The sequence below is a fragment of the Ischnura elegans genome, chromosome 11 (genome assembly GCF_921293095.1).
Source record: "Ischnura elegans chromosome 11, ioIscEleg1.1, whole genome shotgun sequence".
NCBI classification, from domain to species: Eukaryota; Metazoa; Arthropoda; class Insecta; order Odonata; family Coenagrionidae; genus Ischnura; species Ischnura elegans.
In genome coordinates this window covers 56,012,550-56,035,747 of record NC_060256.1, presented here as the reverse complement: position 1 = coordinate 56,035,747, position 23,198 = coordinate 56,012,550, and the positions used below count along the sequence as shown (strand labels likewise).

General features: G+C 37.8%; 1 protein-coding gene across 3 annotated transcripts in view; it reads left to right on the top strand.

The window, feature by feature from the left end:
* The first annotated feature begins 441 nt into the window (after window positions 1-441).
* Window positions 442-23,198, top strand: part of LOC124167710 (serine-rich adhesin for platelets-like) — a 56,132-nt gene continuing 33,375 nt past the window's right edge. For all 3 annotated transcript variants that reach the window (XM_046545715.1, XM_046545714.1, XM_046545713.1), the window contains exons 1-9: window positions 442-840; window positions 4,977-5,220; window positions 7,951-8,009; window positions 8,533-8,716; window positions 9,544-9,716; window positions 11,207-11,723; window positions 14,060-14,436; window positions 16,185-16,527; window positions 20,558-20,652. In XM_046545715.1, coding sequence (XP_046401671.1) covers window positions 4,987-5,220; window positions 7,951-8,009; window positions 8,533-8,716; window positions 9,544-9,716; window positions 11,207-11,723; window positions 14,060-14,436; window positions 16,185-16,527; window positions 20,558-20,652 — 1,982 coding nt within the window. In that variant the 5' untranslated portion in view covers window positions 442-840; window positions 4,977-4,986. The remainder of the gene's footprint in view (window positions 841-4,976; window positions 5,221-7,950; window positions 8,010-8,532; window positions 8,717-9,543; window positions 9,717-11,206; window positions 11,724-14,059; window positions 14,437-16,184; window positions 16,528-20,557; window positions 20,653-23,198) is intronic.

The following is a 23,198-nucleotide window of genomic DNA, read 5'->3' as shown; positions in this document are numbered from 1 at the left end:
CGATTTGGAACATTAATTTTTATTTTTTTAGAGTCCTGGGGTGACATAAGAAATATAACGTAGACATTTTGCATCCGTACGATCGAGAAGTACCTATTATTTAGGTATCTCATTAGTCGGAGTCTACCATTTGAGTTATTAATTGATATTCGGGGATTCGACGGAAAAAAAGGTTCTCCTAGTGTTGCGCGAATCATTCGTGATTACCCGCAAATAGTAAACCTACGCCAGTGATTTATGTTTTTCCTGCTTTAAAATCAGATATGGTCTCATTTAATCATGCGGACGTAGAGCGTAGGAGTTTTTTTGCTATTCACTCAGATGGAGTCCTCATAAAATTATTACATTATACATCCTCTACATGCCATCTGTGAACGTTTCCCACTGAGAGCTTTTCATTTTGGCGCTATAGAGGGCAGTCCGTTCGTTGGAAATAATTGAAGGTCTACTTCATCATAAGTTTTGGATTTTGCAATTTTGGCTGAGGATTGCCCAAATATCATTAGAATTCTTCTCAGACGCAATCATTATTACCGAATATATAATATATACGGTTTTTATCCTTGATGTTGGTGTTAACAACCGTATAGTTTTAATTGTCGTATGAAGCCGTGCGCACCATTGCAATAGTGTCGTGTTCACTACCTTCACTACTGACGTTAGGCAGTATTTATACTCTTCAAGTAATTTTTATTGTCTTTTGTGTATTTGACGCAAATATTGTGAAGAACTGTACTGTGCAAGAAGTTTTTGCGTGCATAGGATTGATTTCATTCTTCTTGTTTACATTGTTTCTGTCGCCGGTGCAGGCAGATCATTATCTGTCCCAGGATGAGTAACGTAAGTATTGCAACAAGAGCATATAATTGATTTGTTAATTTGTGCTGAAAGCTAAAGATTGCTTCTGAAACATGGGCTATTAATAATCAGAAGAATAAGTGGTTAACTTGGGGGTATTTATGTGGTTTTGCGGGACAAAATAAATACTCCCGTTGCTGCCTTTATCACCTCTGGCCCTTCCATTTTCATTATTTATCAGCCTTTTGTCAAGAATTACAAATTTAATTGTGTCTTAAATAGTTGTGGATATTCGCAAACTCATCCTTCCGCTTTCGTAGTGATTGATGGAGCACTGGAATCTCTCACTTCGAAGTATCTGACTCATAGGACTTGAAACATTCAGTTAGCTTATTTATCGCCTTTTTGTGTAATGTACGTTATAATACGTATGCAATATCGTTTATTTATCTTCCCAATATGCTGTAAACGGATGATGTATTCGTGTGTAATGATGTTGGGATTGTGCTTCTCTATTTTTTGTTTTTCATAGGAGAGCCAAGTAACTGAACTATTCTGGGATTTGTTATACATTTTCTTATGAGCATTGCCGCAATGAATAAGTTGTCGAAGTAGTTTTCCCATCGTCGAATTTACTCTGGAGCTAACTCAGGCATATATTTGGTTAGCATAATTCACACAGTTGATCATATATATTTTTGTTGTTAATTGTAGTTGGAAATGTCGATAGGAAGGCGAAAAACTGATCGATTTGGTATTCACTGCGTACTCATGTTTTATTTTCATTTGTCAATAACTACGTCTAGTATATTGTTTTTAATTTATTTACATTCCTATATAAAATTCGTTGTTGAACGGTTAGGTAGGTTGTCTTATTTTAGGATAATCCACCCTGGTTTAGGAAGTTTTCTATTTCAATATATCGCCTCACATCGTAAGAAAGTGAGCGTTTATTACTGTCTCCCTACTATTCTGGACATGATTTTGTATTTACCGATCATCGTTCGAAAAAACTGCTTCCAAATCACACCCATTTTTCCTTCAATGGTTACGTATTTTTAAGGCTGACAAAGTGGGTGTTTGTCATTTTATCTTACAATACTCTTGAGTTTCATAACAGTCTCTGGCCAACGGCACCATTTTACTCTTCCTACGCCGAAAATATTTTCTTAATGTGTAACTGCTGGTGAAGGCTGTCTTTGTCTTGCAATGGTGTTGATCTAGAAGGCCATCATTTGGAAAGCTGGTGCCAAAAGTTAAATTTGAAGACTACCTCTAAAAATAATATTCTCACAATGACTATTGTGTACCTCCAAATTAGCCATAGGACTTCTTTTCTCAACCTGTGTTAATGGAAATTTGTAGAGATGTTGTTCAGTCAAAAAGACAACTTGCTTATGTCAAAATATGGGTTGTTCAGTGAAAGGACTATACATCTAATACCATTTTAATTGCTATTTCAGCCTCAGTTTTAGTATTGAATTCTTGAAGTGTTTTGGTATATTGTATAAAATGGATGACACCCTTACGAATTCCTGTGGGATAAATTTGAAGGTCGTTCCTGTGTTGAAGAGAAGAGAATCTCATTTTTAAAGACACATTGGTCGGAAATGCTTGTTCTGTAAGTGTCTCAAAAATAACTTTGAGGGGTATTCTAAATTATTTCAACCCTTTGCATCTGTGAAGGTGCCTGGAACCTTACTATCTACTGCTTAGAGGGTTCTCTCTCTTCCCCTTTTCCATACCCCTAATCATTTACCTTGTTAGAAGCAAGTAAATATGCATCCATATTTTAAACTTACTGTGCTTCATTGTTGATAAAAACATGCAAATTTGAGAATGGGAAAGAAATACATTTGAGGGCATTATCATTATTAGAGTTTTATCGTATAAAGTGATTTCAATCCTATTGTGGTTTTTTAGTAGTCATAGCCATAGTCTTGGTTGGTCATCTAAGTAAGTTGTGTGGTCAAGTGCATCTCTTTAATAAACACAATGTGTTATAAACCTGGTGATATGATTTTGCTTTCAACTTATAAGTAATCATGGTCTGTAAATCATGTCTAGATTTGTCAACATTGTGTTTTATATCTTCAACTTTCCACATTTGTTGAAATGTGAAGCTTCTACATTTATAATTTGAATTAAAGAGTGGGTTGTACAAAACCTGTGTGTCATCTTGGCTGGGTATTTTAAAGTCTTTCCAAAATAGAGCTCTTCCAAATGAAGCCTGAATTCTCACAGCATTAACTTTCTAACTGAGTACATGAGGCTATGAGAGCAGAAGACTTAGGAAATGGCTCAGTGCTGGCAAGTTAGATGGTGTGAACTTCCTTGTAAAATATGTCATTTTAGCCATACTATACGAGAAGTTTCGGCTGGCTTGAATACAGTAGCTGTTGGGAGATGTGTGGGGTTATATTGTGGACTTGAATGTATGGATGCTGAGGTTTTAGAGTTTTTGATAGAGATGACTTTGGTCAAATCAGTCTGACCTATTAGGGTGAGTGAGTAGGGAATCCTTTTTAGGTGTTTTTGATGTACTATATCCCCTAAAGATCGCACTTACATGATCACCCAAAGATGTATCTTTCTTTATACAAGTTTCGTTTTCATTTTTTAAGTGCATCGTTCTCAGCCATTACTTGTAGCAATGTGTGTCATGTGTATGCCGTTGCAATTTTTAAGCTTACTAAGTATTGAAGCATTGTATAATGAATGCTAGGGTCACTAAAAAATGTTGTACTTGAACAGTGGAGGGAGTCGTGGAGGACTTTGAATAACAATAAACTGCGAAGCATCAAACATACAACGTCAGCTTGGCCTTCCTCTACCAGGATCAATCGAAGGGAGGAAGTAGTTATCACTCGTTTGAGGATAGGGCACTGCCCTCTGACTCATGCCTTTCTTTTTACCGAAGAGAAGCAAGCTCCTCAATGTGACGAGTGTAGTTGCCCTTTAAGCATCCGACATATCTTGACAGAGTGCGACAAATACCGTGATGCGCGGACACGGTTCAATCTGGATGGGGACCTAGAATCTATTCTAGGAGACCACCCCACCAATCTAAGTAGTACAATTTTGTTTCTCAAGGAAATAGGTCTTTTCAACAAAATTTAAAAGCTTCCCTCTATTTTATGTTAAAAATTGCGTAGTAAATATCCATTTATAATGAGTGTTGAATCAAACGATTGAGTAGTGGTGCAAAATGACCTTGCCGTCGACGCACCCTTTATCTCAATTCTACTACTACTATTACTACTATAATGAATGCTTGAATCTTGCAGCAGTAACGTACAACGTAACAATTTCTTTGCCCGGCATTAGTTCAATATACCATTATTACCATATTCCCACAGTGAATAAGCCTTGTTTTATAATAATCTGGTGAAAATAATAACATGTTTGTGCTGTCGTTACAGTTGGGTCATAAAATTTTGGTACCTTTAGTTTTAACGTCCAGCTCATTCAAGAGTTAAAAGTCTGCTGAGGGAGAATACCATGGTAATTCTGTGTGAATGATGCAATTAATGTCAGAAGCTATTAAGTGTCTGTCTTGTAGAAGTTAGTGTGTTTACAATCTTCTAAACCCTGGAATGATGCCGGATCTTATTCTATGAACATCACTTAGTCTTAACGCATTTAAGACCGGATATTTTTTTTAGAACCTACTCCTGTAGCCGGGTATATTTCCCAGCAAGCTTGGTTTTTTTGCAGTCAATTATAATTAATTAAACCACTCAATAACTAAGGAAAACACAAAGACAATCAAGTTTAATGCATTGTCTATTGATGTAATCAGTGTGTGGTACTGTCACGGTTCAAAGCAAAACTCGCTCGTCGCTGGCTTCACAGGAACTGGTCTGGTGCATGTTCTGTTCCGGCGAGGGATATGTATATACATCGAGGCCAGGCACCAGACCAGTTCCCAAGAAGCACGCAACAAGCGAGTTTTGCTTTGTACCTTGACAGTGCCACAAGTGCTTAGACAAAGTAGTTATGATATATAATTACAGCTAGCATACAATAACAGAATGTAGAAAACACGAGTTAACTCATGACCCACGTGTAGCAGATGGTGCATGAAACATGAGTAAATTCATGACTCGTCCGCAATGTGTTAACACAGCTTAATATTTTGATTTACTCAGCTAATTTTCCCTCTTCCATTTTAACAGTGCTAGCATCATGGATAGCCACAGAGCTGAGAGGATGACTGAGGCGGAATACGAAGACCTGAAAGCTGCTAATAAGAATTGGTCAGCCGCTCCTAAGCCTGGGCTTCCCAAATACAATGTGCCCTGGACTTGTTCACAACGGGAAATAGGGAATGTGCCCAGGAGACGGGGAGCAAGTGGACCACCTCAAGATCTTCAGTGGGCCGCTGAAGATGAACTTATAGTAAAGAATCATGAGGAGCATGTGAGTAATGCGGATTAATCAGTCTTCCTTTTAACAGTAGACATAATCATCATATCTCAACAGTCCTAATATTGGTTTGATGCAGCTCTCCTATCCGCTAGCCTTTTCATAGTGACGAACTCTTCTCTTTTACATCCGTAATAACCTGTCCTATGTAACTCATTCATGGCCATCCCTTACCCTTCTTCCCTTCCACCTGTCCTTTCCTACAATCGTTTTCATCCGGCCATCATGCTTCATAGTGTGGCCAACTAAATTTTTCAGTCTTCTCCTTAAGGTTTTTAAAAGACTTCTCTTCCCTCCCACTCTTCTTAACACTTCCAGATTACTTATTAGGTCAATCTATTTTATCTTCTACATTCTTTGGTAGTTAGAATGCTTCAAATCTTGACTTCTCTGCTGCTGTCAATGTCCACGCCTTGCTTCCATAGAGAAACATGCTCCATATGTAGCATCTGATGAATTGTTTCCTTACTGTTTGCTTATACTCTCAGCTGTAAGAAGATTCTTCTCTCTGTAGAAAGACCTCTTAGCCTGCGCTATTCTACTGACTATTTCTTTCTAGCTTTGTCCATAATTGGCTATTCGGCTTCCTTAGTAACAAAACTCTTTCACCACTCCAAGCTTTTGTTTGCCTAGTTAATTGTTTGTCACAGCTTCATCTTTTTTGCTGCATACTAGTACCTTAGTCTTCGTTTTGTTGATTTTCAGCTGATATCAGGCCATTATCATTTTCATATTTGTCAAAGTCTTCTTCAAATCACTCTCTGTCTCAGCTAAGACTGCAGCAAATCACAGCAAACTAATTCTTTCTCCATGGATATTGACGCACAGTAAACACCAGCCCTTAATGATTTCAATGTACAATCATACTTTGATTGTTCCTCTGCTGATTTTATATCCTCTAGGCCCTTTTCCATTCTTTAAGTCTCCAATGGCTCTCTCAAATTCTGTTCTTGTATTCCTGGGCCACGGTTGTCTTCTTCCTCTTGGTAATACGAGACTTCTTCTTTGACAGGTTCCAAGCTTCAGTGTACTTCTTCTAAGTGTTGTTACCATCTATTACTGATATGTCTACATTCTATCAGCTGTATCGATATGGAATCTTGAATGTATTTGCATTTTGTTTTTTTTTTCTTTTAAGTACCTATGTATTAATTATGTTCTATGTGGATTCTGAGTGCCCCTTCGTCATGTTATTGTAAGTGTTGTCGCATCAGCTTTTGATCCATTTTTCTTTGGCTTTTTTCGAATCCCTGATGACTTAATTCCCATTCCTGGCATTCTTGTAGTTCCTCCTTTCCTCTATGAGAGCTGTGATGTAATCCATGGTTTCTTGATTTTGATTGGCCTACTCAAAGTTGCTCCTCTATTACCTCTTTGATGGTATTCTTAAGTCAATTCCATATCTCTTCCTCACTATGGGTTGACTTCCTTAATATATTGCTATTTAGTGTATCATCTATGAAGGCTACAAATCTTCTTCTGCTTTTCCAGTGGCTTCAGATTCTCTCATTTTATCATTCTCACATTCTTGTGTACTGACTGAATCTCCATTACCACTAGAGTACTATAATATACAAAGAGTGGTTACTCTTTATATCTGTTCCCGAGTAAGTCTTGCATGTGCTTCACCTGGTTCCTGTACCCTCTTGAACCCACATTCCAATAGTGAACAATGGGAGGGCATGGAAGCTTGCACACTGACCAACAATGCACCAGCACTGATAAAAAGCTGGTTAACAGCTGGCCATTGCCACTGTGAATCACCAACACTGACACAACAACCAAGCAAGTGATTGTTTGACTGGTTAAACTCGGGTATGTGTGCAAGCAACGCTCCACTGGTAAAATATCAGCTGGTATTTTACTGGCCATCCAAAATCAGTGTGTGTACAAGGGGCCTTAGCAGTACAGTCAATCTGGTATCTGGCTTTGTCTCCTGACATCTTCCATTGTGTATACTTTATTGATTTTGTGCAAAGTGGGTGTTTGCCTCCTCTAATTTTTTACCATTGCGGAACTCCAGTAACCTTTCCCCTCTCTTATTCCTTGTCTCTAACTCTCCTAGTATGCCATCAACTTTTCCCCTCTTTGACCACTGGATTTCAATATCCTATTGCTAACAGTTACTCACACATTCCTTTGATTTCTTTTCCTAAATGGCTCTACGTCGACGTGTACACCTTCTATATCTCTGTGTCTGTTGGTTCCCCTTCCATCTTGATGAGCATTATCCTTTGATTGCACCGGCCATATGCCTGCAATCTTCTTCCCCATTCTTTGTTTAGGATCTATCCAACTCCTGCAAACATGGAGTAAAATGCAGGAAATGAAAATCTTTATAAGGTAATAATACTTCTTTCAACTCATGAATGAAGAAAATGACTGAACATTGGGCAAAATTCTATTTCATTCACAATGAATCGACGTATTTCTGTTTCTTGAATGTACCCCTGGAATGATTCACTGAATTCATTTTTGGTCACCTGAATATGGTGAGTGGCCAAATATTGCCATATACATACATATATCATGAATAGCAGTTGTATGTTGTAATGGTTAAAAAATATTTGCTGAAATTATTTGTTTTTGCTTGGAATACGTAGTATTGGTGTCTATGTACATGAGATAAAAGCTTGAAATTTCACTGCTGGAGAAAAGTTAAATAATTGTAATAATTGTGTGCATGAAGCTTTCTGTATTTAAATTGTCTTTATTGTCTTGCAGCAATGCCAGCTGCCCACTACCTCTAGGTCTACATTCCTTATGGTTTTTAGCCCTGATGGGTAAGTTATAAGCTATCTTGTTTCTTTTTATTTTGATTATTTTCTTCTTCTTTTTAATAAATCTTATCTTAGGTTCACAGAATTGTCAGCCTTTTAAAGGATTGGCTTTTGAAAAGGAAAGCATGATAAAAGTATGCAAATAAATTAATCCCTTATTAGTAGCCTAATGGGAACTAAGAAAATAGTAATTTCCTGGCTAATTACATTATGCAGTTGCTGTAACATGTCAAAATACCATCTTGGTAGTGTGCAGTAAAAATATTTGCAATGAAGTTAGGAGTGTTAAATTGCCGTAAGGCTAGTCCCATTTGTCATTTTTACCTGTGATGGAGAATGTCTTCAACATTTTTGGAGGGTTGCAGAAATATCATGTTTGGTTAAAATATATTTGTTTGATTTGGTAATATATATTTTATTGTGTATCATGTATTAGTGTATAGTAATTGGCTTCAGCTGTTTGGTATAAAGAAATAATTATTATAATTACAATGATTATTGCACCGCTTTTTATTGTTCTATGCAGTACCAAGGTTGCCTCTACCCATGGGGACCACAATGTATATGTCTCTGATCTGCCCAGTGGTAAAGGTATCCGGAAGCTCTCCGGCCACCCTCGAACACCGTGGTGTTTGGCGTTTCATCCTTCTTCTAATCAGATACTTGCATCTGGTTGCCTTGGTGGACAAGTGAGAGTGTGGGATTTGCACGTAAGTTATGTTTTAATTGATTTTACTAATATTATTTTGTAGAATAGGTTTTAACGTCAAAGATATGGACTTATGGTGGTGTACGCCTTGAATTATCCATCTACATAATTTGGGTTTAACGGAGGCTCATTTGTGAGATTACATCCTGATAGTTTGGTGATCGACTTCCTTGGATATTTATTCATATTTCTGTCTAAGTAGGTAGAAGTCTTCCCATCACAGTAGGTACAAGTCTTCCCGTCACGTCATTTTGGTAGCAGTTGTCGTCGCATCACGACATTTCAATTTGAACTTTTCATCATTGCTTAATTTAACTTTAAAATAAATTTTTGCATAATGTATTCAAGTAATACTAGATATCAATAGTTTAATGTTGGTCTTTAATTATTTTTATGATCCTATTACAGGTCAATTGTTATCAACCTTTATGTTTAATTTTCATAGAAAATTTAAAATTAATTTATACAATATGTATTAGTGATCATTAGCTGTTTATATAACTATGTATATGTGTTTAGACAGTTGGGAGTTGCTGCAAATGTTGTCAACCCCTGAATCTATTTTATCACCTAAAGTATGGGCACTTAGCTCCTGTCGTGGCTGTGGTGTATCAATGAATAATTAATTTTGATTGTATAGAGAACTAAAGAGATGGTTAGTGCCACTTCTACCTCATCGTATTTAATTAATTGTGAACTAAAGAATGCAGCTGTGGTGTATGTACTTGTTCGAACTGGTGTTGATTTTTACTGGTCTTCACTGTTGCTAGGGAAAGTTATGGATTAGTGATGGACTGATGTCTGTATTTACTTTTTCCACATATTTAGGGTGGGAGTGAACTGTGGACAGCTGAGAGTCACACTGTAATTGCTTCCTTGGCATTCCATCCCACGGACCGGATGCTTGTGGTGGCCACCTACAATGAGCTTCACTTCTGGGATTGGAGCCAGCCTGTCCCTTTTGCCAAATGTTTTACTGCATCGGAAAAGGAGAAAGTCAGGTAAGAAATATCATATTGTTCGTCCTGCTCAAGAAATCTTATTATACAATACCTTTGTATATTTAATTCCTTTAACTTACTACTTATTGTTATTGGTGATCTACTTTAAATCTAATCTACTTTCAATAAATAGGATCTTTTTCCTCATGTTACTGGAGAACCTATCGATTGTATCCTTTACCATATAACCTGTATTCTTCCAAGTGGCTTGTGCTTTATGTATGTTTTTACGAGTTTGAAGCCATTTGTATCCTTTACCATATAACCTGTATTCTTCCAAGTGGCTTGTGCTTTATGTATGTTTCTACGAGGTTGAAGCCATCAGTAATCCTTCAACTATGGATTAGTAGAGGAGAATTTTTTGTGCATTTTTGTTTTATGTGTATGCTCTTATGTTTTGCAGTTGGTAACTTAACAAAGAGAGTGGTGAAAATATTCCTGTAGCATCAATTGTTACAAACTGTAAGATCTGTTCCTATAGAAGTCTTTTAACCCTTTTGCTGCTGTGAATGTTCCTGGTATGTTCACACTACTACAAACATACCTTTTCTTCCTCCCTGTCATATGCTCTGCACTTTCACTGCATGCGTAGATTTCCGGAGAGTAAGCAGCAGAGAAAGGGTTAATGCTTGCATGCCTGCATCTAGGCAGCAATGAATACACATGGCAATTAACATTGCAATGGCATTGATAGTTGAGTGATTCACTTAAGAGTCATTAGCTTAACTTGTTAATGCATAAAAGGCGGCCATTGTTTCTTTAATGCCAAAAAAATTATCCACAGATTGTCAATGCAAGGTGATTATGCAAAGTTGTGCAGTAAGATATTTTTGTTGATAAAAAAATTGTTCTGATGGAAAAAAAAATCAGTTCTAAATGTAAGCCTTTCATGCTGGTTGGGCTAGGTGAGGTACCGTACGAAGCAAATATGGCAACTTTTATTTACATCAGATGATAGTGCTTTATAGTTTCCCTTAATATATGGAGAATACAATAATATTTCTTCAAAATATAGCAGTTTAATCGTAACTATTGTATTTTCAAGCAACTTGTGTAATTACTTTTAATGATGTCTCCTGTTCTTTGAAGATGGTAACATCACATGTCCTGTCCAATCTCCTTACATTGCTCTTTAATTTCTGTGAATGGAGGCTTAATTATTGTATGTAGATTTTCCTCTTGCTTTGTAAAATGCAGAGTACATCATTCATGATACAAGATTGTATGTTTTCCCACAAATGGTATTTGTAAGTTATTTTAGAGTTAGGCAACTGGTAAGGCTGTTGAATGCCCCATCATTCATGCATATTTCTTGCTGTACATTGTGACTAGGACAAATAAAAACTTACTAGGACAAATAAAATACTAGGACAAAGAAAAAAATTACCCAAAATTTTACTCAAAAATCAATTTCCTGGTCAAGGACATTATCATTGAGTTTTTAAGTAGTGAGTGACTTATAGTAACTTTTCACCTCTCTTTTCTTGAAGGTATGTCACGTTCGATCCGCTGGGACATAAACTGATCACGGGAATAGCCAACCGGACCTTTGTGCAGTCCCAGTGGGACCGAATCCCCGTCAGTATGGCCGGTTCCGCAGCCAGTCCATCATCAAGTGCCGTAACGTACGCGCCCATGAACCACCACATCCACTCAATGCCTTCCACCTCATCAGGAGCCACCTCTTCATCGCCCTCCTCTTCTTCGGCAGCGGCTGCCACTACCACTTCCTCCACCTCAACGACGAGACCGCAAGCCTCCTCCCCTCCCCCTTCTTCCCAGAGTGCTTCACGGGGTGCCTCCAATTCCTCATCGTCTAGTGCCTTGCCCTCCTCTGAGCAAGAGAACCGGGTCACCGTTTGCTTCCGGTCCTTGATGGAACAGTATGAACAGTTGGTGCAGCGATACTACGACCTCTCTCGGGCTCAGGTTGTGGCCGGAAGCTCAAGGGATTCTGGTCGATATGTGGTGCCTGGAACTTCTGGAGCCTCGAGCTCTGCCCCCACTGTAAGTGATATGCCATTTCCTCCATTGATTGTGTGTTGTGTACTCGTTCAGATTTCAGTAATACAGTGAAACCTCTCTTAAGTGGAATCTCCCGGACCCATCCGAGAGATCCATCATTTTTTAAGATAAGACAGTATTCTGCTTAACTCAAAGCCTAACAATTCAAGAAAGTCATATCACGCCTATTATATGCATCTCCTAAAAGGTTGGTTTGACTCAAATTCTACATGTAGATGAAATTATTATGAAATAATAAAAGAACTGCATCACATTGTGGTTAAACATGTGAAGGAATGATACCTTTGGCTGGTTCCATTTTTAGGATTGATGTCTAGGGAGGCTCATTTTAGGATTTATATTTCCTTACTGTAAACATTGTCCTTGGAATTGTTTTTTACAATATCACCTAACCAAATTGCATCGGAATTCCGGGAATCAATTTCATTTCCCTGTTTGACAGAGGTCATCAATACATGTAAAACCCTATTGCAACCGCCGAGACCAGCAATATTTTCCGCGTAAGACAGGTTTCTGCTTAACACGGGTTCCGCTAAAGGCAGGTTTCACTGTATGTTGAATACCTGGTGATGTTTATAAAATATGGTAAACTTTCTCATTTAGACATAATAATCTTTTTGGGGTAAACCATCTTGAATCTTGGTTTTAAATAAGTGCCGACATTTCTTCTCCCTTGCCAGAGACCTTGTCAGGATTGATGTATTTCAAAATGTTTAAACGTTGCTAAGGTAGAAATGTGGATCCATAGGTTTATGAAATTTAGTCACGAAAACTCACAATTACAATGGGTTAGTTTTGTTCCCAAAAAAAAAGCAAAGTCTATTACATAATTGCTGCTTGCGTCATCATTAATGTGTTAATTTTGCCCTAGTGAGTTAAATTTAGAACTCATGGTTTACTTGAAAATCAAAAGTAAAATTTAACCTCATTTAATGAAGGTCATACTACGGCTATTATGTCTACATATCGTGCTTTTGAACATCTTGGTACATATTTTACATTGTTAAAAGGGGGTTCATAAACCAGATAATTAAGACCAATGTAGGCTTATATTATATACCCTCCGACATGAGACACACAGAACAACTAAACACTAGTCACATAAATAAAAAACATTTGAAACTTTACTTAGTAGGATAGGTCCCTGACTGCATTTATTTCAATATTCCTTAGCTTTACCACCAGAGTTGAGTAGTAAGATGGTATGTATGAGGAAAAGGTTTTTAGAGTGATTCGGAACAGGGGAAGTTATGGTATGAGGGGCTCACGCAAGAATTTCCACACCCTAACCTCACTTCACCCTTATTTAACCAAAATTCACTACGGTGACCTTGCATCTCACTCAAAATACATCCCCATCCACATAATATCTCCCAAGTCATTCCACCTCGATGTGCTGGGGAAGAAAGCAAATAAGGGTGGGGTGTAAGGAATTTGGGGAAAATGTGTAATGATGTGAGCTGTTAGAATAGTAAACATTAATTTAAAATAGATTGGTTTTAAATTGGTAGTATAGGCTTAATAAAATTACAATAAAGACAATAAAAAATAGGAAACATTATGGTCCATATTTAGGTTAATTTGTAGTTGAACCTTCTCTCAGCTACAACAATAATAAAAATAAGTTTTATTTACCAGATGAAAAAGATCAAACGTACAGTGTATAGGGTAAGTCAAGAATTTACAAAGTTAAATTACAAGATAGCTCAATAATTCCTGTGGGAACTTATTATACAACCTTAAGCTCATAGTTCTAAAGCCACAAATGGCTCTCTTGGTGTGTACAAATGGGGCAAAATGCAAATCACAATGCTACCTAGTACCCTGGTTATGAATATCAGAATTCAGAATAAATTACAAAAGCTTGACTTGGGATGGAATGAGATGCTAATGTTGCAATCCCATGGTTTAGACAAAGGGTATCTAAACTATGGCCGATGGGCCACATCCAGCCCGCCGAACAAATCCCCATGTTTTCACTTAAAATTCTTACAATGGGCTCATCTAACCTGGAACCTGATTTTAATTAAATTTTGAAGTCAAAATGACAGTATCATATGTCACACAAATTTGGTTGCATAAAACTAAAGGCAGGAATCCATTTTGTTTACCCAGATTTTTTCCAACAAGATATTTTTTAATTTTTCCATGTTTTTCTCTAATCTTTGAGGAAATTAAATTACTGACACTGATATGTTTTCTTTTTATTTTTTATCCCTTCATCCGGCATAAATGTGGGAAATATATAATGTGGCCCTTAAATTGAAGCTTTTTTTAGACCTCTGGTGTAGACTAATAATTTGTTGCACCCTTTACAGACGGATCGTGGTACAGACCCAATGGAGCAGGAATCTGCTGCCCCTGGTAGTTCAGGTCAGGGCCCCAGCTCTTCTCAATCTGATCATGCTCAGAGTGCTGACAGCTCACTCAGCGGCCTGGACTCATTGAGAGCCAATCTCAGGCGATTTCGTCAGCCAAATTTCATCCACTTACCCGGCTGTACACAGAGAGGGAGGGTAGGTGTGACGCGGATTACCAGTCAGTCCACCTCAGAAGCTGGAAGGAGCGGTGAGAGTAGGGGGGAGGCAAATGGATCCTCTCCTGCTCCAACGAGGGAAGGTGCCAGCCGGGGTGCTACCTCTGGAACAAGTGGGGATTTCTTGATGAGGATGATGCATCTACCCAATACTTCCAGGTAATGTGTTCTTTATTAATGCATTTATCAATAACCTGCTTGATACAGTAAACTCTCATCATTACATTGTTCACGGGACCGTAAAAGCGGAGGTTCGTAACAACGAACCTCATAAGGTTTTCAAGGGAGGGAGGCAAAACCTTGTCCAATGACCCTGAATAGGCATCCCACAAAAGAGTACCCAACCTCAACCCCCCATTTCCTACTTCTATTTTTTACCCCACCTACACCTACCTTCAATATATGTATATACCAGGCTTGCTGCTCTTAAGTTAGACAGCTCTTGAGAATAATGCGTAAGCATTGAAACTGGTGGAGTAAGATTAAAAAGTGTGGAAAAATACTGTGGTTGTCTCAATTATTACCGTATAAGCACGTGTAAGAGGCGCACCTTTTTTCCCAGAAATTACAGCTGAAAATGGGGGTACGTCTCTGACACAAACATCTAATCTACCCATCCCCTTCACTGATCGTAAGTCCAAGGGGAACTGAGTGACCTTGGTTTTCAGTATGAGTCAGTCATTTGAAACCCTAGGTCAAAAACAAGGGGCAGGCAGGGGAGTTTCTCCCTTAGTGACGTATTTTTAAAAACCTCCTGTTTCCTTTTCTTACTTGTAAGCATCGTGCCATCACGTCGGTACCTCAGAGGTGAACATGGGAAAGATCGCATGGGGTTTTTTGCTCCAGAAGGCACGGTAAATTTATCGCCACGAGTGGGTATCCCACGGCATTTATACTGCAAATAGTAATCGCATATCAAACTTAGAGAAACGCTTAGTTTTGAAGGACAATATGTGATTAATAGTTAACATCTGTCTTGCCGAGTAATTTCCATTACGCTAAGGATCTGATTTTTCAAAAATCATCTTCAGATGCTATTATGAGGATTATAGCAAAAATGTTTCTTTAGCTTCGATGCTCAAAATAGGGGTGCATCTCTTACACGTGTGTGGCTCTTACACGTGCTTACACGGTACTACTTATGGACTTCAGCAAAGTCAACTCCTAGGATATTCTGGTACCAGTAGAAGAGCACAATATACATAAAATAAAATGTTGAATTCATTATCACTTAAGTATTTTGCCTCCAAAGAGCAAATTATTTGTTCCTACACAGTTCACGCGTCAGTAAAATGGCAAAATATAGTGCACAATGTGACAAAAGGTAACTGAGCCTCCCTTGTTAGAGGATAATATGAGCAGGGTAACTCATGAGTATAGTAGGAGAAGCCTGGATTTGAAAATTTAAGCTCCAGAAGCTTAGTGTTAAGACCAGGAAACTGTCACTCGAATGTCTATTTTCAACTTCCCAGTCGTTTGTGAAAGTAAGTTTTCTAATAAGATGTCAACCTATTTGTGGTGCGAATGAGGGAGATTTCATTGAGTCAATATTTTGTTCTTTTTTGTTTTATGATTTTAATGATATCACAATATATATTGCTCATCAGTGTTTATTAATTTTATTGTGTGAACTTCCTCCTCTTTCATTTGGGGTCCCCATTCCTTAATTCAAACTGATTGTTTTCGTGGTGTATTTGCCTTCAGCTCCACTTGCATATTGAAAATTCTTAGTCCCACTTTTGATGTGTGTGATATTAGCCCAAAAGTCTAAATTTTCTTAATCTTTATCCTTTGTTGATTGTAGACTTAGATCTGTCTCCAGGGTGGGAAAGACTAAGCCTCTTTATAAGGCTGGAAAAGGGTGTATGTCTCCTGTAATTCATTTCATGATTTAATTTCTTTTGCAGAATTTGCAGAGTTAGAGGTTTATCAGCATCATTCAATCCTAGCACGTCATCTACAACCACTCCTCCCAGTTCTTCAAGCACTGAAACACCTTCACCCAGTGTGCCTTCATCTGGCTCACGACCGTTTGCCTCCGTCCGCTCTGCCTTTCGTCCTCGGCTCAACACACTGCGACCACCTGAGCAGGCGGCACTTGATCTGCGAGTGAGGTCATGCCACGCCACCACGGAAACCACATTTTCCACATCTACTTTTTCTACCTCCCTTCGATCTGCATTTCAGCCGAGGACCTCATCAAGCCGAGCCGGTGGTGTGGCGACCAGAGGAAGTTCGTCTGGACGGCAGGTAAGGTGGCAACCACAACTGCCCCTAAATTAGTTATATGCAGGGATGGCAAGTGAAAAGAAACAAAAGTCACAAACAATAAGTTTCAATAGTTTCGTTACCGGGAGTGGAATGTACCGTATTTCTCTGAATATAGTCCCCCTGTGAATATAGTCCCCCTGTGAATATAGTCCCCCTGTTGTGAATATAGTCCCCCCCCTAATTTTGAGGCTTCAGTTTCGGGAAAAGTAAAAAAAATGCGTTTGAATATAGTCCCCCCTTTACTTATACCACAGGCATTTTTGAAAAAAAGGGGGGACTAAATTCAGACATATACGGTAGTAACGAAACGAAATGGATTTAAACCCGGGGAGCTAAACTCAGGGTCGAAACGAAATAGGAGTCAAAAGTACTTTGGGTCGAAGCTATACTAAAACTCTGGGATGAAACGAAACACAGATTATATTTCGCACCGAAAGGACCATGTGCTTCACCTTGAACAGTTTAATTTTGATCCACACGCCGAGTACGAAGTATGGTTGAAGGAAATAGGGGTTCGGTCTACTGCCATTAGATGGATGGGGCACTCATAATAATACCATAGACAGGAGAATGGTGAACATTAACTTGCCATTCGATTTTAAAGCTCTATGCGCTCTTATGTTTTAATCTCTCTATACGAATGTCAAACGTAATGGCAGTGGCGGCTCGTGAGTCAAATGCCTGGGGGGGCGCACTCCACCGGGCACCACTCCACTTTTTTAATATTTCGTGTATTTTATTAAGTTTTTACGGCAATCTAGGAATAAAATTTAGTAATGCCATATGTTCCGTTTTTTTCAACAAAAATACCTAGTTTTCCTAATAAAGCTTGATTAATAAATACTAAATGTGGTAGACTCTCGTTCATGCGGATCCGCTTAGTCCGGACTCTCGATTATACTGATCAATGATCTTGAAGAATAAAAATATAATTGCTGCGATATTTTGCAAATACAAATGAAAATACGTAACTTTAGGTTTTAGCGCCTACATTCTTCGTGAGGATATGCCCGCAATACACTTATGTTGTTCGTTTTGCAATCATAATGCGTTATTTGTCAAATCTATTCGACATTTGCAAAGATTTAGGTAGCAATGACACTTGTAACACCTGAGGAGGGAGGGGAGTGTCACTGACTTCCACTAGGCAACAAACACTACTAGAATGCGCGCGCTTTGCTATTGTAGATGTAAACTTTGATTGCGGTGTTCGCGTTGCTTCTTGAATACAGTATGATTTAAAATCAATAATTAAATATTTCTCACACATTTTTAACAAAATCTGAAATACTCACATGTCTTTAGTTATATTGCACAAGTCCATCCTTCTTTCCTTTTGTCCAGCAAAGTGACCAATTACACGTTCGTTGAAATCAGCGCCGGACAACAATTTCTTTCCGATTGAACACATAGCAAGGGCACTAGTCTATAAATAAACAAGGGACGACACAAAATGAGCCGACGAAAAATACGACCAAAAAGAACTAGGTGCCAGGACACAGATTTGGGGACAATTTTTCCCTATATTTCCCTAAAACAAAAACGAGCACTGTTGATTAATTCAAAATTGTCTTCTTGAATGTACACTTAGCACTAAGAAACTTCTTAATCGGCAATTAAGCACAGTTAACTCCTCAAAAATGATGTCTGAACTCATTTCACTCCGTTCTTAAGGAGAGTCTTGCGTTACTATATGGATTAAGGAAGACTCAAGGGAGATAGAAGTCGTGGTCCACAAATGATGATTCAGCTGAGGGACGAATTTAAGGTCAGCAAAGGCACTCAAGCAAACAAAAGACGTCACGCACCATCTCCTTGAGTCTAAGATTCATATGTGGCAAACACACGAAACGCCAACGGGTCGCACTTGGAATAACCATGTCTTCGAAATCATTGCCATGATATAATAGAAAATAAATTCTAGATCGTAAAAGAAAACGGCTCTGAACCACAAATAGGAGCTGTAAGGATCTCCGCACTGATATGAACTCTTCGAAGCCACTTTAATCAGACCCAAGTGGACATTTTCCGTCAGACAGCTACCGCTCTGCCACTGAGGAATTAGGTGAACATGAACTAATACAACAAGGACGGCTAGAAAAATGATGAACCTACACACAAAAGGTGCATTGTACGCGAAACTTCTTGACATTCATTGAATGACTCTATTTAAAGTCACGTTTTACGGGTTAAATCATGTTTAATCCTTCACCCTATCACGCACGCACCTATTTCTTAAATTATAAATCAGTGGGGAATGTTAACTGATTTTTCCTAATACTGCAGGTCTTTTGATAAATTTATCTGAAAAGTAGGTACCGCATTTCTAATCATCGGGAAGATATGAATACATTGTTCAGGCCTAAACATTATAACATTAGTTTCCCCAAATTTCTTGAAATTCGTAATCATAACAGAACTGTGGCAAATACTCGAGAATAGTTTTCCTACGTCAATACGGCCTTTAACTGGTTGGATTTTATGTGTTCCGGAATTCAAACACCCAAAAACGCAAGCGTAATGAGATAATTTATTTTCTGTAGCAATACTTACCAGTAATTAAAAATTAAAATCGTATAACTACACCCAGTACAGTGACCATTCTGATTCCGTACGTCCCTTTTCTGTGGCAGCACCAAGTAGACGCCAGTTTATACGCCCGCCGGCCTGCGCAGCGATGTCAACTCACACGTCGCTCTGCGCATTCTCGGACGACGTCCCAAGACCTCCATAAGACACAACGTTAGACGCGTCATAGCACCAGCGGCTCCCACCACTACCACTCTCCATATAACTGCATGGGGATGGATTGGGACGTTCTGGCCAGCGCCCCACGGCTACAAATACGAACTTCTCGCGCCATTTCTTTTCGTGTTTTTCCAATACTTTCGATGTATGGGACTGAAAAAACACTTTGATTAATTAGATGTTTAATTATAAATTAATGGATATTTATTTTTTTTACTTTTTCAAATATTTGGGACGGGCGGCGTCCGAGAGTCCTTATGGGCAAGCCGCCACTGCGTAATGGGTCGAAACTATTCCCTCTTTTCCCCCTCCATTCAACATCTAGGATTGAAACTTAACTATGAACACTGGAGTTTCGATTAATTTAGTTTGTTGGAGGATAATTTTGTTTGTGGGAGTTAAGTTTCATCCTGGGTTGAAATTAAACTCCTTGGTGATTTTAATTTTGTGCAGGAAAGAAACTATACCTAGGTCTCGTATTTTCGTTTCCTTCCGGGTCGAAACAAAACATTTTCATTCCATTTTACTTGCCATCCCTGGTTATATGTCTATTTCATGTGCTAGAAAAAATAGACTGTTATATTCCACTACGATTTTTTTATCTTACCAATTTCACAACTTCAGTGTCATTTAATTTGGTGGCATTGGTCCCTTGAAAATGGCTATGAATTGTTTAAAGTGTCTGGATAAAAAAATCATTGTGGAATTGTGAAAAGTCTATTTCTTCAAGTTTGATAGACTTCCCAAAGTAACGGCCAAGTTCTCTTCTTAATATCATGTAATTATTTTTTATGGAAACATTTTGGAATGTGTATTCTTTTCATTTTTCTCTATGCTTTTTTGACTCATTTAAATATTAACTCCTCCTTCTACTCCATTATCATCTCCTCTGTATAAATGTAATCATTAAAGGAGATGTTATACAGCATTTCCTCACACCTCTGTGATTGCTTCCCTGCCATGATTCTGTGTTGGCTACCCTCACTTATGCAGTCTGAGCTAATTGCGGATTTTGAATGAAGTATCTCTCCCCTCCGATGTCCTGTTAATCTCTTAAGAATCTACATTAGCATAATAATGACCGTTTTCCTTTTATCCTGTTTGAGGAGCAAATTTATCAGTAGCCTGAGAACGCCTACCCTGTTTGCAAAGTGTAATTATTTATAAAAAAGTATAAGTAATAAAATTAAATTGCTGTAATTCAATTCATTTAATATACATGTTGTTAAAAGAGATGTTTTCTTCAATGTATCTGTCCCAGGGAAGCAGGTTTTCTTTGCCTCCAGCAGACGTTAGTGTTCGGTTCGGTATCCAGCTTCTTAGCAGACACATAGACAATATGCAAAGGTTATGCAGGTCAGTACTAAAACTTTTGAATATTTGAAGTAGTTTGAATTCTTTGAATATGAATATTTTTTAAGTTGTTGATATTCTTTTGATGATGTATGACGTAGAATTTGGGTCAAATTGTCATACTTTAAGATAACATCTAAACATGAAGCAATAGTTTGGTCTAATTTTTACCCGACAAGCTTTTATAAACATTTAGGGCCGGTTTTATAATGTCTGGTTAAACTGGAGTTTAAGCTAAGCGTCGGTTAAGTCCCAGAATTCTGTTTTATAATCGATGGTTAAGCCAAATCTGAGCGTTAAAGTGGTAGTCAAGCTAAACCATGGATTTCCCTTGGGTAAAAGGTTAACGTGAAGTTTAAATTGTTGAAAATGGCGGATGTTTTGAAATGCTGAAGTACCCTACGATAATATACGGAAGAAATAATCGACCAAGCGCAGCATCCTCCGTTTTTATCCGTATCTACGATATCAGCAATCAATTTCCAATATTTTTAGCTCCATACTAGCAATTTAATAAGTGAAATATTTCCATAAGACCGGTGATATATCCGGAACGGACCACTGTTTTCATGCTATTCGACGTATTCTACGGTATACGCTACGAAATCCTTACAAACATCTCAAGTTTGATAATAATCACCATCCAATAAATAATATTGTCTATTCTATGGACTGCAGTCGGAGATCGTGTGCCAAACCCCTGAAAATGTTGAAGTTATGCAATATTTGTGCCGGTGTAGGAGTTTGTTATGATTTGTGCCAGCCAAGTGAGATGATGAAAAATATTAGAATTACATATCGGAGAGAAAGAAGGAGGTGTAACAGGAGTGTAGGTATAGAAATCTGTTATTACCTGGTTTTGCTGACTTCATCAACGAATTAAAAATGTGTCGGTGTTTACAAAGACAGTTTGAATTAGAAGAACAGCCAAGTTTCGTATTTGGCAATCGAAAGAGAGAAAAAGATCGTACTTACTGATTGCATTCTGATTTACTAGCATTTGATGTCACTATAGAATTTATAATTAATTGTGAGGATATATGTTATGAGGTGAAAGTATTTTCGTATTTCTTTTTCCAAAAGATATGTTTGTCAAAGTACTACAAAAAAAATTGTAGGTAAGTCCATTAACAATATCTGGTGTACGGCTTGGTATTTCTTGGAGATAAATATGTAGGAATAAGTGAGGCAAGTGAAAGATTGCGTGAAAAAGAAAGGATTTTGCACGTTTCGTACGTAATGTATACAAGATACTGTTTGAGTTTTCTTTGGAGGCTGAGAAAGGCAAATTGATGCAACCAATACAGCTCGTGTGGGTAAAAAAGTAAGAATGACTGATTTGCTCATGAGATGGTATGACATATTAAGGAATTTGTTAGGCAAATGAGCCTTTAGAGTGTGGAAGTTTACTAATTATTGTACTTTTTGTGACTAAGTAATGACCTCTCATTATTTTGATAGAAAAAGATTTGGAAAGGCACCGTAAGCAAGAGAAGTCTTCTCGTCTCTGAGTGTTCTAATGTGTAGCCTTCAAAGGAAAAAAATGCGACTTTATTGCCTAAGTGCAGTTCGTAGCCAAACATAGGTTATGTACTATTAAAACCTCCTAGCAAATTATCTACCATCAAAAGTAGCTTCAGAGCTATAGAATCAGTGGTGCATCTGCCATCAAAAGTAGCTTCAGAGCCATAGAATCAGTGGTGCCCATCTAGATACCTCATGTTAAAATATAAGAGTGCCAATTTGGTTACCAATACTTATCTTATTTCAGGTTTGAATATTTTAATATGGTGAAAGTAAACAATTCGATACTTTATCCTGAAAAAGTTTGATTTTATTCCACACATTTGAGCCTTAATTCAAGGAGAGAATTTGGACCCTTGCACCTGAAGACTCATGGAACATCAAAGTCAGATTAATCAAAGAAATATTATTTTAAGGTTCTTAAGCATTGTCTGCTAAGGGAATATATTTATTGAGGTTCTCGAGCATAGTCTGCTAAGGGAATGTTTGAAACAATCAGAGTCAGTTGTATTTCTTACAATATTGAGCCAGCTGGGCTACTCTTGCTTGCAATTGGGGAAAGCTGTTGTCTGTGTACATATGTATTTGCTCATGAGGTTGAAATTACAGGAAATGACTGCATTCACCACCATTACATTCATTATTTTCCATGCTTATCAGTGACTACTGAAATTTTTTCATCGATAAGCTCTTTCAAAGTATTTTGTATGATATTGAGCAAGATATGGTGAAGTTCTTCATATTAGTAAAATTAGACATTGCAGTATTTCCACTGAGTTTTATTATAATAAAATCAGTGGAAATATTGCAATGTCTAATTTTACTAATAACTCTTTCAAAGTCTTAAGTGGGATCCTTGGTATGGTTTCTTCCTAAAATATTAACCCTTACTACTACTTGTCAACGTTTAACTAACTAATGTGTTTAATAAGTCTTCAAAGGATAAGTGAAGACATATTCCTATAACAGCCAATTTATATCACATATCTGGTACACTCGTTAGTTTCTTGGGATGTCAATCCCAT